The sequence below is a fragment of the Peromyscus maniculatus genome, chromosome X, assembly GCF_049852395.1.
Source record: "Peromyscus maniculatus bairdii isolate BWxNUB_F1_BW_parent chromosome X, HU_Pman_BW_mat_3.1, whole genome shotgun sequence".
In the NCBI taxonomy this organism is placed as follows: Eukaryota; Metazoa; Chordata; class Mammalia; order Rodentia; family Cricetidae; genus Peromyscus; species Peromyscus maniculatus.
The window spans coordinates 141030739-141046420 of NC_134875.1; the positions used below are offsets into that span (position 1 = coordinate 141030739).

At 39.3% G+C, this 15682-nt stretch overlaps 1 protein-coding gene across 8 annotated transcripts in view; it reads left to right on the forward strand.

Annotated features, from left to right (window-relative positions):
* Fam120c (family with sequence similarity 120 member C) overlaps window positions 1–15682 on the forward strand; it is a 131513-nt gene that overhangs the window by 58538 nt on the left and 57293 nt on the right. For 7 of the 8 annotated variants that reach the window (XM_006993977.4, XM_015987493.3, XM_076561951.1 and 4 more), the window contains exon 5: window positions 15369–15468. The exons of the other annotated variant lie outside the window; for it this stretch is intronic. In XM_006993977.4, coding sequence (XP_006994039.1) covers window positions 15369–15468 — 100 coding nt within the window. The remainder of the gene's footprint in view (window positions 1–15368; window positions 15469–15682) is intronic. 8 annotated transcript variants of the gene reach the window in all.

Sequence of the window (15682 nt, forward strand, 5' to 3'; positions counted from 1 at the left end):
GGGTGTAACCTCCCTGTCATTTCTAGGATGCAGTCTCACAGGAAACTCCCTCATCCTCTGGCTCTTACAATTTCCACCCTCTCCTTCACAATGTTCCTTAAGCCTTAGGTGAAGGAGTTATGCTGTATATGTATTCCCTGGGACTGGGCTCCACCTGTCCACGTTTTGATTGGTTGTGGCTTTCTGTAGTGGTCTCCATCTGTTGCAAAGAGAAGTTTCCTTGATGAAGATGAGGACTACACTCATCCGTGGGTACAAGGACAAATGTTTAGAATGTAGGTAGGAATTATGCTGGTTTAGTAAAGTGGTGGCTGTAGGTTCTCCTCCAAGATCCACGACTTCACCAGCCTTGGGTAGTTGGTTGGGTTTCCAGGAGCAGATATGATTCCCCTCGTGTTGGACAGTCCTCAGTTACTATCAATAGTTACTCTCATGGGATGTATGCCACCATTGCTCCCTTAGAGTTACTGTGCCATGCTGAGCATTGTTATGGTTCAGAGGTGTCATAGCTGGGTAGGATTGTCAGTTCCTTCCCTCCTTTGGCTGCTTGCATGGCACCTTATGGTACAATTAAAGCCAGTCCTCAAGGGAGGAGGCTTTCCGGTCACATCCAGCTTGGGTCCTCTGGGCCCTGTGTCTGAAATGCATGGTGTCTTCAGGAATAGGGACTTACCTTTCACCTCTGGTGGGCAATCAAGAGCAATAGCAACAGCTACTAATGTTCTGGGAGTCTCCTGGACAACCCTGACCAGCAACTGTAAAGAGGGCTTCTCATGCCTGGTACTGGGGTTTTGTTAGTTAGATAGTCTATGGCTCTTGAGGGAGCATTGTCAGCCCAGATCAGGAATTTTTATTTAAACAGTGCATGTATTATATATACATATATACAGACTTACATGTATTTTAGATATTGGAGATAGATAGTAAATACTCTGATTCCTTATGACTTTCTCAGACAGCGTTACTGTTATTTTACCCTCCTCCCTCCTGTTTGCCTTTCTGGCCTGGGTTACCTCAGTCAATATGATCTTTTCTAGTCCCATCCATTTATATACAAAGTTCATGATTTCATTTTTCTGTATAGCTGAATAATATCCCGTAGTGCTCCATATTTTCATTCCCTATTTGTCAGTTGAGGGACATTTAGGTTGTTTCCACTTTGTAGCTATTGTGAATAGAGTATCACAAAATGTGGCTGAGTAAGAATCCGTGCAATAGAATGTCACATCCTTTAGCCATATGCCAAGGAGTGGTATATGTTCATATGGTAGATATATTTTTTAGTTTTTTGAATTCCTTACATATTCTGGTTATTAATCCTCTGTCAGATTCTTTTCCCTTCTGCAGGCTTCCTCCTCACTTGACTGATTGCTTTTTTAGCTGTACAGAAGCCATTTGGGTTTATGAAGTCCTGTGTGTCAACAGTTGGCATTAATTCTTGAACAAATGATATCTTATTCAGTAAGTCCTTTCCTACACACCTATTTCATGTAGAGTACTAACTGTTTTCTTCTAGCAGTTTCAAATTTCATGTGTAGGTCTTTGATTCAGTTGGAGTTAGTTTCCTGTAAGGTAATAAATAGGGGTCAAATTTCACTTTTCTGCATGTGGACATCCAGATTCCCAGAACCATTTGTTGAAGGTATTTTCTTTTCTCCAGTGTATATTTTTGCTGTACTTATGTGTACTCATATTTGGGTCTTGGATTTTGTTCCTATGGTCTACATGTCTGTTTTTGTACCAGTACTGTATTGTTTTTACTACTATGGCTCTGTAATGTATCTTAAGATCTGGAATGCTAAGTCCACCAGTACTGTTCTTTTAGCTCAGGATTGTTTTGACTGGGATTTTTTTGTGGCTCCATATGAATTTTAGGTTAGTTTTTTTTCCTATTTCTGTAAAGAATGAGATGGAGATTTTGATTAGGTTGCATTGAATCTATATATGGCTTTTGCTATAATGATCATTTTCATAATATTCCATCAACCCATGAGGATGGGATGTCTTTCTATTTCCTTGTAGTATCTTTATCTCTTCCTTCAGATGTTTAAAGTTTTCATTGTAGGCCTCCTTCACCTCCTTGGTTAGGTTCATTCCTAGATATTGTTAAGGCTATTGTGAATGGGAGTGTGTCCATGATCACTTTTTATATATGTTTTTGTTGGTATATAGAAAGACTTCTGATTTTTGCAAGTTGATTTTTATACTGCCGTGTTGCTGAAATTGTTTATTGTTTCTAGAAGTTTTCTGGTAGAATTTTTTGAATCTCTTATGTGTAATATCATGTCTTCTACAAATAAGGATAGTTGACTTCTTTTCCTATTTTAGCCTTTAATTTCCTTCTCCTTCCTTATTGCTCTAGCTAGTACTTTCAGCACTCTATTGAATAGGAGTGAGGACAGCCCTATCTCCTTCCTGACTTCAGTGGGATTATTTCAACTTTTTCTCCATGTAGGATGATGTTGGCTGTGAAGTTCTCATGTAATTTTTATTATGTTGAGGTATGTTTCCTCTAGTCCTACTCTCTCTAGGGCATTTATTATGAAGGCACTTTGTCAAAGACCTTTTCTGCGTCTATTGAGATGATCATGTGGTTTTGTCTTTAAGTCAATTTATGTTATTTATTACATTTGTTGACTTGCATATGTTGATCCTTCCCTGCATCTTAGGGATAAAGCCAACTTGGTCATGGTGGATAATCCTTTTGCTCTATGTCTGTGTTTGGTTTGCAAGTATTTCATAGAGCACTTTTGAGTCTGTGTTCATCAGAGGTGTTGGCCTGTCGTTTTCTTCTTTGTTGCGTCTTTAGCTGGTTTGGGTAGTAGAGTGATACTGGCTTTATAGAAGGACTTTGGGGGTGCTTGCTTCTTCTCTTTCTTTCCTTCCTTCCCTCCTTCCTTCCCTCCATCCTTTCCTTTCCCTCCCTTCCTTCCTTCTTTCCTTCCTTTCTCCCCCCTCTTCATTTTTTAATAGTTTAAGAAGGATTGTCTGTAGATCTTTGAAAGTCTGGTAGATTTCTGCCCTGACCGCATCTGGACCTGGACTTATTCTAGTTGGAAGGCCTTTTATTACTATTTCAGTTTTCTCATTTGTTATGGCTGTTCAGTGGTTTGGCTACTTGGTAGTTGGTCTGAATCTAGAAATTTGCCCATTTCCTTTAAGTTTTTCAGCTTAACAGAGTACAGGATTTTAAAATATTCCCTTATAATATTATTGTAATATTTCCTTGTTCATTACTGATTCTGTTAAGTTGGATCCTCTCTTTCTTTTTGTTAGTTGGGCCAAGAGTCTGTCAATCTTGTTTATATTCTCAAGGGACCAGATTTTAGATTCATTGATTCTTTTTATCATTTTCTTTTTCTCACATAGTACATCCTGATTATGGTTTCCCTCCCTCTACTCCTCTCATTTCCTCCCCACTTCTCCTCCCATCTGATCCACTTCCTTTCTGTCTCTCATTAGAAAATAAACTGGTTTCTAATGGATAACAATAATGACATAAAACAGAAACTAACTCATCAGAATTGTATAAGACAAACAAGAAAAAAGCCCAAGAGAAGGCACAAGAATCAGAGACACACTCATTCGCCTACTCGGGAAGCCCATAAAAACACTAAACTGGAAGCCATAATATATAGCCACAGAGGACCTGGTGCAGACCCATGCAGGCCCCATGCATACCGCTTCAGTCTCTGTGAGTTCATGTGAGCTTTGCTCATGTTGATTCAGAGGGTCTTGTTCTCCTGGTGTCCTCCATCCTCTCTGGCTCTCACACTTTTTCTGCCTCCTCTTCCTTAGGGCTCTACTCTGGTTATTCTTTATTTCTTATCATTGACTGGATTTTTATTTGCTTTGTTCTTGTTGCTCAAAAGTTTTGAGTTGCATCATCAAGTCATTTATTTGTTGCTCATTTTGATTAGTTGTAGTTGTTTTGAGACGGGATCTCTCTATGTAGCCCTAGCTGTCCTGAAACCAGTTGTGTAGACCAGGCTGGTTTGAACTCACAGGGAGTTCAATCTGCCTGCCTCTGCCTACTGAGTCCTGGGATTAAAGGTATGGAGCACCATACCCAGTTCTTTCTGATTTATTCATGTGTGTGCCTAGAGCTATAAATTTCCCTCATAGAACTGCTTATAATGTGTCCCAGAGGTTTTATTGTTTTCATTTTGTTCCAGGAAAATTTTCTTTCTCGAGTTCTTTTTTAACCTATTCATCATTCTGTGATGAGTTGTTTAACCTCCATGAGTTTGTGTATTAACCAGAAATTTGTTTAATGTGGACTTCAAATTTTAATGCACTATGGTCAGATAGAATACATTGAGTTACTTCAGTTTTTCTGAATTTGTAAAGATTTGTTTTGTGTCCCAGGGTGTGGATTGTTTTACAGAGACTTCCATGTGCTGCTGAGTAGAATGTATTCTTTGGTGTTTGGGTGGACGATTCTGTAGATATTTGTTAAGTCCATTTGATGTATGATGTCAATTAATTATTATATTTCTCTATTTATTTTGTTGTCTAGATAACCTGTCTATTGGAGAAAGTGGGGTACTAAACTCATCTACTATGCCTTTAATTCCAGTAGTTGCCATTTTGGGAAATTGGGTGCACTAGAGTTTGGTGCATATATGTGTTAGATAGTAATGTCTTCTTGGTCAGCTGTTCCCTTGGTTAGAAGAAGTGCCCCCCTCCCCATCTCTTCTGATGAGTTTTAGGTTGAAGTCTATTTGAACAGATATAGGGTAGCCATGCCTGCTTGCTTCCTGCTCCTTTTTGATTAGACTACTTTTGTCCATCCTTTTCCTCTAAGGCAACCTGTGTCTTCTGATTGGAGCACTGAGACTGTTCATATTTAAAGTTGTTACTAAACGTGTGTGCTGATTGAAGTTATTGTGCTGTTCGTTTTTGGTGGTCTTTGTAATTCAGTTCGTAGAGTCTATGGTCTACTGGTTTTTGTCAGCTGTGTGCACTTGCAGTTCAGTGATGAACTCAGCCCTTCAGAAACAACTTTGTGCTTCTATTTTTTCTGAGCCACTCCCTTCTCACTTGTCCTGCCGTAAAGTCAGGACATTAATTATCCCACCTTTTTGTGACGAGGCCCATGACTGGGGCCAAGTAGTAGGATGGAAGAGAAAATCATTTAAAGCATTGCTTCTCTGATCAGAGGAAGGTTTTTGTCATTCCATCTTCGTTTCCTGCTATTTCCTCATTGTTTCTACTGCCAAAGGTTTGATTCAGGCTGGCCTTAAAAGGAGCAGAAGGGGAAAAAAAGACTAAAATGGGATTAAATGGGATTCCTATGCACCCTCTTGGTTTCTGAAAGTCTTTTGCCATTCCTCAGGCTAGAACTAGAATGGAGTGAATAGTTTCTGGTTATATTCTGCATTTTGTCCTTACCATGGAATATCAAAAGAACAAGAAATGCCCATTTCACTGTTGGATCACTATACTTACCTTTTAGAATTAGGTGTATGGTGAATTGGATATTCTCATATATTGATGATGGGAATATAGCCTGAAATACTTGCTTCTTGGTTACAAGTGGGAGCCCATGTCCATTTCTCCCTCTCAGTGCTGAGACCCTACCCTGTTTGGCTTGAACTTGTGCATGCTTCCATAGTCTCTTTGTGTTCATATGTGCATCAGCACTGTTGTGTCTTGAAGACACTGTTTCCTTGGAGTTATCCATCACCTCTGGCTCTTAGACTCTTTCCACCCCCTCTTCTGATTATCATTCTGAGCCCTGGGTGGGGGACAGTGATGACGACATCCCATTTAGGACTGAGTGCTCCAAAGTTTCTCACTGTCTGCCCATTGTCCAGTTGTGGGCCTTTGTTAATTCTCATCTACTACAAGAAGAAGCTTCTCTGATGATAACTGAGTGAAGCACTGATCTATATATATATCAGTATGTCATTAGGGGGCATTTTATTGTCCTATTCCTTTAGTAGAATAATAGTAATAGGTTTCCCCTAGGCCCATTACCTATCTAGTCTCAGGTACTTGGCTACTTTAGCAATATCAAATATGGGTTCCATCTCATGGTGTGGGCCTTAAGTCTAGTTTTTTGGCAAGTGGTTGGTTATTCCCATAAGTTTTGTGCTACTATTGTAGCAGTGTCCCTGGCAGGCACCACTGTAGGTCACAGGGTTTGTAGCTGGGTGATATTGATGATTACCTTTCTACTCCAGTTGCATGCAGAGTGACTCCCAACACCATAAACACAAATCAGTGTATGTAAAGCTTCTAGTTAGGCAGCAGCTTGACTTCTCTGTGATCTATTGCATAAGTAAGTGTTGTCTTCAGCAATAGGGCCTTATCATCAAGTTGTGGAGAACCACCATCAGCCTTGGCAATGGCCTGTGATATTTGGGAACTCCTTTGGTAAATAACAGGATTTAACTCATTCTTGGCACTAGAGGTTTTACATGATGGCCTAAGATGTCTAGCTGAGGTATCATGTCCCCTATTATTTGGTGACTCCATTAAGATTTTTCTCATATATGTGTATATTTTAGGAAGTTTCTACAGTAATAGGTTTCCAGTAAGTTTTTCAAAAGGCCTTTAGTGTTAGTTGTCCCTCCGATACTCCCTCCTTTATCCTGTTCTTCCATTCCCTCCCCCATTTAATCCTCCTATTCTAGTTTCCCTTTGCCACTCCATAACAATTCATTCTATCTTCCCTTCTTGGGAGATCCTCTCCTCCCTCTATGGCCCCTTACTGTGTACCTAACCTCTGCAGTTATTCAGATTGTAGCACATGTATTGAAAGCTTAGAAGCTAATATCAACATATAAAATAAAACATAATGGAAATATAGCCTGAGATACCTGCTTCTTGGTTAGGGGGAGGAGGCCATGTCTGGGTTACCTCACTCAAAATGTTTTTTTTTTTGTTTTTTTTTTTTTTTTTCCTGAATCCATCCATTTATCTGCAAATTTCGTAATTTCACTTTTCTTAACAGGTGATTGGTATTCTATTGTGTAAATGTACTACACTTTCATTATCAGTTTATCTGTTTATAGACATTAGGCTGTTTCCAATTTCTGACTGTTATGAATAGCAGCAATGAACAAGTGTCTCTGTAGTAGGATGCAGAGTTTTGGGTACATGTCCAAGAGTGGTATAACTGGATCTTGATGTAGATTTATTCCCAGCTTCCTGAGGAACTGCCACACTGATTTATATTGTGACTGTACAAGTTTGCACTCCCACCAGTAATGGAGGAGTGTTCTCCTTACTGTCTATTCTTGCCAGCACGAGCTGTCACTTGTTTTATTGGTTTTAGTCATTCTGACAGGTGGAAGATGAAATCTCAAAATAGTTTTTATTTTCATTTCCATGATGGGTAAGGATGTTGAACATTTCTTAGTTTCTTACCATTTTATCATATTCCATTTTTGATGGTGCCTCAAGTTGTCCATTTTTATAGCTATACATTTGAGTTTCCAGTTTGAGAAAATTATGAATAAAACTGTTATCAACAGTTTTGTGTCTTTTGGTAGATAGACACACTCATTTCTCTTGGGTAGGGTTGCAATACTATATGGTAACTGTGTTTGATTTTGTAAGAGCCTGCTAAACCATAGTCCCAACTGTGTCAATGCACAATCCCACTACCAATGTGATAGAGAGCCTGCTAAACTATAGTCCGAACTGTGTCAATGCACAATCCCACTACCAATGTGATAGAGAGCCTGCTAAACTATAGTCCGAACTGTGTCAATGCACAATCCTACTACCAATGTGATAGAGGTTCAGTGATTTCATATCCTTACCATTGTTTAAGATTAACTGTCCTGAATTTTAGCCTTTCTGGTGGATATGTAACTGGGTCACATTATGGATTTGTATGTTTAAGTGATTTTGGTTTTAATGTCCATACTTTTTGAACTAAGAACTTCATTTTATGGTATTTTCCTAAGGGTATAATCCATAGTCCAGCCAAAAATTAAATGAACAATGTATCTGTTTGTTGTATAACTTATAATAGCCAAATTTGAAAAATAACCTAAATGTCAGATAGTGTGTGATTATTTGAGTATGACATATTCACAATAAATATAGATATGGACAAATAAATAAATATGGAACCATTCAGACATTTATATATATATATATATATATATATATATATATATATATATAATAAACATCAGGGTAAAAAGTTACACGCATTGTACCAACTAGAGAAATGTACATGTACTAAAACAGATTGGATATACTTAGTGGGACATGATATTACATACCTAGAATACACCAATCTAGAGGATGAGGAAGGACGTCATGAGTGTGAGGCCAGCTTACACTACATAGTAAAGTCCAAGGTAGGATGGGGTACAGAATGAGATTCTGTGCCAAAAATATAAACCAAAAGAAGGAAAGGCGACATGATTCTTTGTAATGAGTATGCTTTGGATTTCTGACCAAGGTGGTTGGTAGCTTAGAAGCTGCATCAGAGTGGGTCAGTCAGGAGAGAGCCAAAGTAAGAAAAAAATAGTCTTTATCTCAAAGAGAGAACTAGAGAAGAACTCCAGAAGTCCATAAAGGAAGTGCAAGGATACCAAAAACCAGAGATAACAAAGCAGAGAAAAGAAGTCCTGCAACGGCAGAGAAAAATGTCTTAGCCTGCTGAGCATGCTGTGCATGCCTTTAATCCCAGGACAGAACCAGGGACAGAGCCCAGCAGATCCGCTGGAAGATGCAGAGGAATCGATGCTATGCAGGAGACAGAATACAGCGCATGCCTTGGCACTGACAGAGCTGTGCAGATGCAGAGGAGAGCATGCAGGGCACAGAGCCTGCAGAAGCTGAATGTATGAGAGCCAGGCCTGGAAGACCCCGAGACGAAGAGGAGCTGCTCCTTTTCTGGTGCCCAACTTGGCAGGGCATTCTGCCAACTGGAAGAGATAAGAGATCCACTAGACCTCAGGAAGAAGGAAGACAAAGTGTGAAAACTGCTGTGGCATCAGGATTGGAGCAAAAGACACCACGCTGAGCATCCTGGGCCATAGAAACTGGAAAGCTGAGAGTTCTCAGCTCCTGTCACAGCAGGACACAGCAGGAGGAGCTGTATTGTTCACAAGAAGTTGACCACCCGACAGCTCTAAGATAAACACAGAGGACAGACTCGCTCCAAACCAGAAAGAGACTTTGACTAAGAATTTAATACCGCCGGGCGGTGGTGGCGCATGCCTTTAATGTCAGCACTCCGGAGGCAGAGGCAGGTGGATCTCTGTGAGTTCGAGGCCAGCCTGGGCTACAGAGCGAGCTCCAGGACAGGCACCAAAACTACACAGAGAAACCCTGTCTCGAAAAACCAAAAAAAAAAAAAAGAATTTAATACCTATGTCAGTTTATTGCTTCTGTGTTGATATACTTTAAATTTTTAACCTTTTTTTCTATTTTCTATATATACATATATACTTTTTGAAAATTCTTTACCTTTTTCCTATCTTTTTGACCCTTCACATGTACACTTTGATAAGTCATAACTTGGTTATCTTCTCTACTCTTTTTCATACCTCTAACCCATATACTTTTCTTCTCATTCCTACTCTCTATCTACCTCATTAACGTCCCACTGTACTATTTAAATATATTGCCTGTTCCATAACTTTGACCCTAGTACTTCTATCTCCAAACCTTACTGGGAAAATAAGTCAGGAGTACAGTATGTTCTCCTGCAGCTAACTGAGTCTTCTGTCAAACTCTCCTGACTATTTTACTGCAGTGGATTTTCATAAGCCCGTGTGGGCTGTCCAGCCCACCAGGAAGACTGATCTAAACTCAAAGAAGAGGGACTAAGAAGATGGCATCAAGTAAAGCACTTGCTGCACAAGCATGAGAATCATAGCTCGGATCTGCAGCAGCCACATAAAAAGCTGGGAATGGCTGCATGTGCTCGTAACCCAGTATTGGGTGGAGGAGGAACAGAGACAGGCACATCCTGGGAGCTCACTGGCCACCCGGCCTAACCAAAACTGCCATCTTCTGGTTCAATGAAAGACAATGTCTCAAGGCAATAAGGCAGAGAGTGATAAAGGTACCAGCTACCCTTCTATGGATTTCACATGTATGTATATGAGCTCGCACACCTGCACACTCACATGCATGCAGCATACAGAGAGAGAAATAAAAAGGTGGAAAGAAAAAAGAACAAACTAAAGAATGTACATACTCCAACAGATATTCAATTGTATTGTAAAATACAATAAGGAAACATGAGCCAACAGTCCACTACAACACCTCCACAAGGATCCTCAAAAACATGGAAAAAAGAAGATGAGCTAGCTGAAATGCTACAATTTCACAGACTTACATTTTGAAAGGATCGACAACCAATTAGAAGAGTTGAATACAAATATGGAACTTAATTCAAGACACAGACAACAAAATTACAAAGCCTGATTCAAGAACCAAATTGGATGAAAGAATCAGTAGCTTAGGGGGAAAATTTAAATCATGGAGAACAGATTCACCAAGGAAACCAAGATGCTAAAAAAGAATCAAACAGCAATTCTGGAAATGGAAAGAAACAGTCATTTATATTTAAAACACAGAAGAACGCATCAATAGACAAGACCAAGAAGAAAAGAATGCCAGGCGTTGGTGGTGCACACCTGTAATCCCAGCACTCGGGAGGCAGAGGCAGGTGGATCTCGGTGAGTTCCAGGCCAGCCTGGGCTACAGAGCTAGTCCAGGACAGGCTCCAAAACTACAGAGAAACCCTGTCTCGAACACCCCCCCCCCAAAAAAAAAGAAAAAGAAAAAAAATCTCAGGGATGGAGGTCAAGGCCAAGGCAATGATATTTATAGGTGTGTATAAAGAAAAAAATCAATGAATATGACCAAAACTTCTGGTAAGACTGGAATATACTGAAGAAACCAAAGAAGAGTCTATGGCAGAGAAGAGGAGGCTGAGATAAAATCAAATGGCTTATACAACATATTCCATTAAATTATAGCCAATAATTTCACTAACAAACACAAAGAAATAAACTTCCAAACACAAGAAGTATGTGGAACCCCAAATACATACAAATAAAGGAGAACCTCTTCATGGCATAATCAAGGCATCAAATATACAGTACTAAATGCTCTAAAGAAAAAACACAAAGTAATATGTGGAGGCAGAAACATCAAAACAATGTCTGACTTGTCATCACCAATCCTACAATCCAGGAAAACTAGATATTAAATTACCACCGAAATGATAAGTCACGAACATTGAATGTAAACAATTGTTAACCAAGATTGCTCTACTCTACAAAATTATCTATTAAAATAGATGGAGAAATACTTTCTCAAGGCAGTCACAGATTAAGGCAATTTATGACCACTAAGCCAGCACTGCAGAAAATTCTTAAAGGAATACTGTGCTGACTTGAAGAAGAAAGAGAACTTCACACATGAGAACCCAGGAAAGAATATAGTTCATGAAAAAAAAAAAAGAATATAGTTCATGAAAACAATAGATGAACAGAGGATAACTGAGGTCTCTGTCATGTCTAACACATTAAGCAAGCAAACATCTGTACCACCAGGGAGGAAGATCAAAACTGCCAATCAGCCAGAACAAAAAAGAAAGCCAGAAATAATAGCAAGCAAACTCTTTTTGATTGCAGTGGTCTTCACTTACTGGTTAATAGATGGAGACTATCTGACAGGGTTAAAAAACAGGATTCATCTGTCTATTAACTTTAAGAATCTCATATAACAAGGAAAGACTGAAAGTCAAAGGCTAGACACCAAATTACCAACAAAATAGAAGCTGTAAGTAAATTTATATAGCAGTTCTCATACCTGATAACGTAGATATCAAACCAAAACTACTCAGGAGAGATCAAGAAGACCACTATGTATTACTAAAAGGAACAATGAATTAAAGGCCATAACTGTTGTAAATATCTATGTATCAAATCATGGGAACCCAAATTTCATAAAATAAACATTAAAAGGCAAAAACACATACAGATAGGTTCTAATACAAGAGCAGTGGGAGATTTCAATATCCCACTCTCTTACCTACATAGCTCTTCCTAATTAAAAACAAGCAAAGAAATTTCAGAACTAAATGATACCACAGATCAATTAGATTTAACAGCTATCTACAGAATCTTCCACCCAACACATATGGACATTCTTCTCACTGGCACATGGGGCCTTCTCTAAAACTGGCCACATTATAAGCCAAAAGGCAATGTTTAGCAACTAAAAATCAGAAATAATTTCCTGTATCTTGTCAGACAACAGTGGAGTAAAATTAGAAATCAACAGAAAATCTGGCCTCAGAAAACACACAAATCCTTGGCTACTAATATACTTTTGTGTCATCAAATAAATGAGAGAGGAAATTTTAAATTTGTAGAATCAAATGAGAAAAACAGAACATACTAGAATATCTGGAATTCCATCCATTTATGGCAAGATGGCTCCATGTGGAAAGACACTTGCTTGCAAGCCCAGGGAACTTAGTTCACTCACTGCAAGTCATGTGTGGAAGGAGAGAACTGACTCCTGCAAGCTGTCCTCTGACCTTCCCATGTGTGTATACATGCTAAATAAAAAAATACAATGTTTTGTTTAAAAAAAAAACAGTGATCTTCATGGTGGCTCACAACCATCTATAATGAAATCTGGTGCCCTTTTCCTGGTGTGCAGACAAACACTGTATACTTAGTAAATAAATGAATCTTTCTAAAAAAAAATTAAAAAAAAAAAGAAAAAATACTACAGCTGACATCATGTAGACCATCACACAGTGATGGTGGGAAACCTCACTACCCCACACTCTAGGCAATAGACAGGTCATCCAGACAAAAGCTAAACGGAGAAACACTGGAGCTAACTGATGTCACAAACCAAATGAACCTAACAGACATTTCATCCAAACACAAAAGAATGTACCTTCTTATCAGCACCGTGTGGAACTTTCTCCAAAACTGGCCACATACAAACTGACCACATACAAAGTAAGTCTCAACAGACACAAGGAAACTGAAATAATACCCTGTGTCCTATCAGACCACCACAAATTCCAACTGGATATGAACAGCAACAGAAAGCTTACAAACGCATGGAAACTGAACAACTCACTACTGAATGAAAAGTGGGTCAAGACAGAAATTAAAGACTTTCCAGAATTGAATGAAAATGAATACAAAACATGCCCAAACTTATGGGACACAGTGAAGGAGATTCTAAGAGGCAAGTTCACAGCACTAAGTGCCTACATTAAAAAACAAACAAACAAAAAGACTCTGGAGTGATCTCATTCTAGTAACTTAACAGCACACCTGAAAGCTCTAGAACAAAAAGAAGAAATCACACCCAAAAGGAATAGATAGCAAGAAATAATCAAACCTGGGGCTGAAATCAATAAAATAGAAACAACAACAAAAACCAATGCAAAGAATCAATGAAACAAATGGTTCTTTGGGAATCTGCAGATTCAATGCAATTCCCATCAAAATTCCAACTCATAGCTGGGCGGTGGTGGCACACACACCTTTAATCCCAGCACTTGGGAGGCAGAGGCAGGAGGATCTCTGTGAGTTCAAGTCCAGCTTGGCCTGTAGAGTGAGTTCCAGGACAGCCAGGGCTACACACAGAGAAACCCTGTCTCAGAAAAAAAAAAAAAACACAAAAAACAGTGATCTTGAATAAAGAACCCAGTGATGCACCCTGAGCCTCTAAAATAAAAAGAAGCCAAACCCAAATACAGCAGATAGCAAGAAATAATAAAAATGAGGGTAGAAATTAATTAAGCACTAAAAAAAATACAGGGGCTGGAGAGATGGCTCAGTGGTTAAGAAGTTGTTCTTGCAGAATACCTGGATTCAGTTCCCAGCACCCACATGGCAGCTAACAACACTCTGTAACTCCATTTCACATGATCCAGCACCTCCTTCTAGCCTCCATTGACACTACATACATGTGGTGCACAGGCATATATGCAGGCAGAACACCCATACACATAAAATAAAAACTATTAACCTTTAAAAAATACATAGGATTATCAGACAAAAAGTTTGTTCTTTGAAAAGATTGGCAAGGGCTGGCAAAATGGCTTAGCGGGTAATAGCCCTTGCTTTGGAAGCCCTATGACTTGAGTATGATCCCCAGAACCCACAGTGGAAGGAGAGAACTGACTCTCAAAGGCTGTCCTCCATATGCATGCTTTGTCTTGTTCATGCACATGTTGTGTGTAAACAAAAATAAAATACATTTTTAAAGAAAGGTATATTTTTTTTAAATTAAAAAGCTTATAGTTAAGAGACTTTGGATATTTAGAGAGGCTTTGTATATTTTGGAGAGGGTTTGAATGTTTAAAGAAACCTTGGATATTTTAAGAGACTTTTAAAGTTAAGTATGTTTTAGATTGTGATATTAATATTAACATGAGATCTTGGGGATGAACAAGAAAGGAAAGGTTATGGTTTAACAATGATGCATTTATGTGTCAAGTTGAAAAGGGTTTAATTGTCCTGACTAGTTTTATATCAACTTGGCACAAGCTGGAGTCATTTTGGAAGAGGGAACCTCAGTTAAGATGTCCCCACCACACTGGATGAACTAAACCCTCTCCTCCCAAGCTGTTTTTGGTCACAGTGTCTTATCATAGCAATAGAAGCCCTAAGACAGATCCCAAACAGATCTGGAGTTAGGCCTGTGGGTACAGGAGATGGCAGTGGATAGGAGAGGATAGAAGAGGAAAGCCAGTCAAAGATGGCTCTTGATAAAAGTGGATGCCAAGGCCATAGATCTGGAACTCGGCCTTTGGGTAGCTACAGCAGGGGGATGGAAAATGGGGGTTTGAGGAAAGGGGTGATTGGAAAGGGAGGAAGGGACTTACTTCGACAAGGTGTCTCAGGAACAGAGAGAGTTCATGGCCGTGGTTCAGAATTAGGCTTGTGGTTTCTAGATGAGGAGGAAGGGAGGAAGGGATGGCAAAGGGAAGAAGTGACTGATACATTAGGCAAAAGGGATTTATATATGAAAAGTGTTCAAGGCCACAGGTCTGGAACTAGGCTTGTAGTTTTGGAGATGCAGTGGGTTGGGGGTGGGAGAGATGGAGCTTTTGTTTTTTGTTGTTTTTGAGACAGGGTCTCACTGTGTAGTCCTGGCTGGCTTGGAACTGACTATGTAGAACAGGCTGGCTTCAAACTCACAGAGATCTGCCTGCCCCTACCTCCCTAGTGCTGGGATTAATGCTTTTTTCTACCTAATCTTATGTTCTCTTGGGTTGTTCTCTTGGGTTTCTAAATATTTTATTTCTGTTATCATTTTGACTTCCAATGTATACATTGTATGAAAAAGACACTCTCATGTTGTTTCTTTTTCTGAAAATCTGATGTTCCAACATCCAGTCTAGGACAGAAGACAAAATAGAACGATTCAAGAAAGCAGTTGAGTACTATTCAGTCACAACCAAACTCTCTTCACTGCCAATGGGTCCTTCCTTTCTAGGTAAGGCTTCCAGCTGCTGTTAAATTGAGTTTATCCCTTAGGGCCAGAGTGGAATCCCTTGTTTCTGCCTGTGTCCTGCCTTTTCACATTTATAGATGGGGGGATAATTTCCTTAGCTTGGGCTTTTTCTTATACTAACCCTCATTGTGACCTGGTGTATGTAAAAAAGCCCTGTCTTTGGCAGCAAGCTTGATTTGAATTCTGCTTCTGTTGC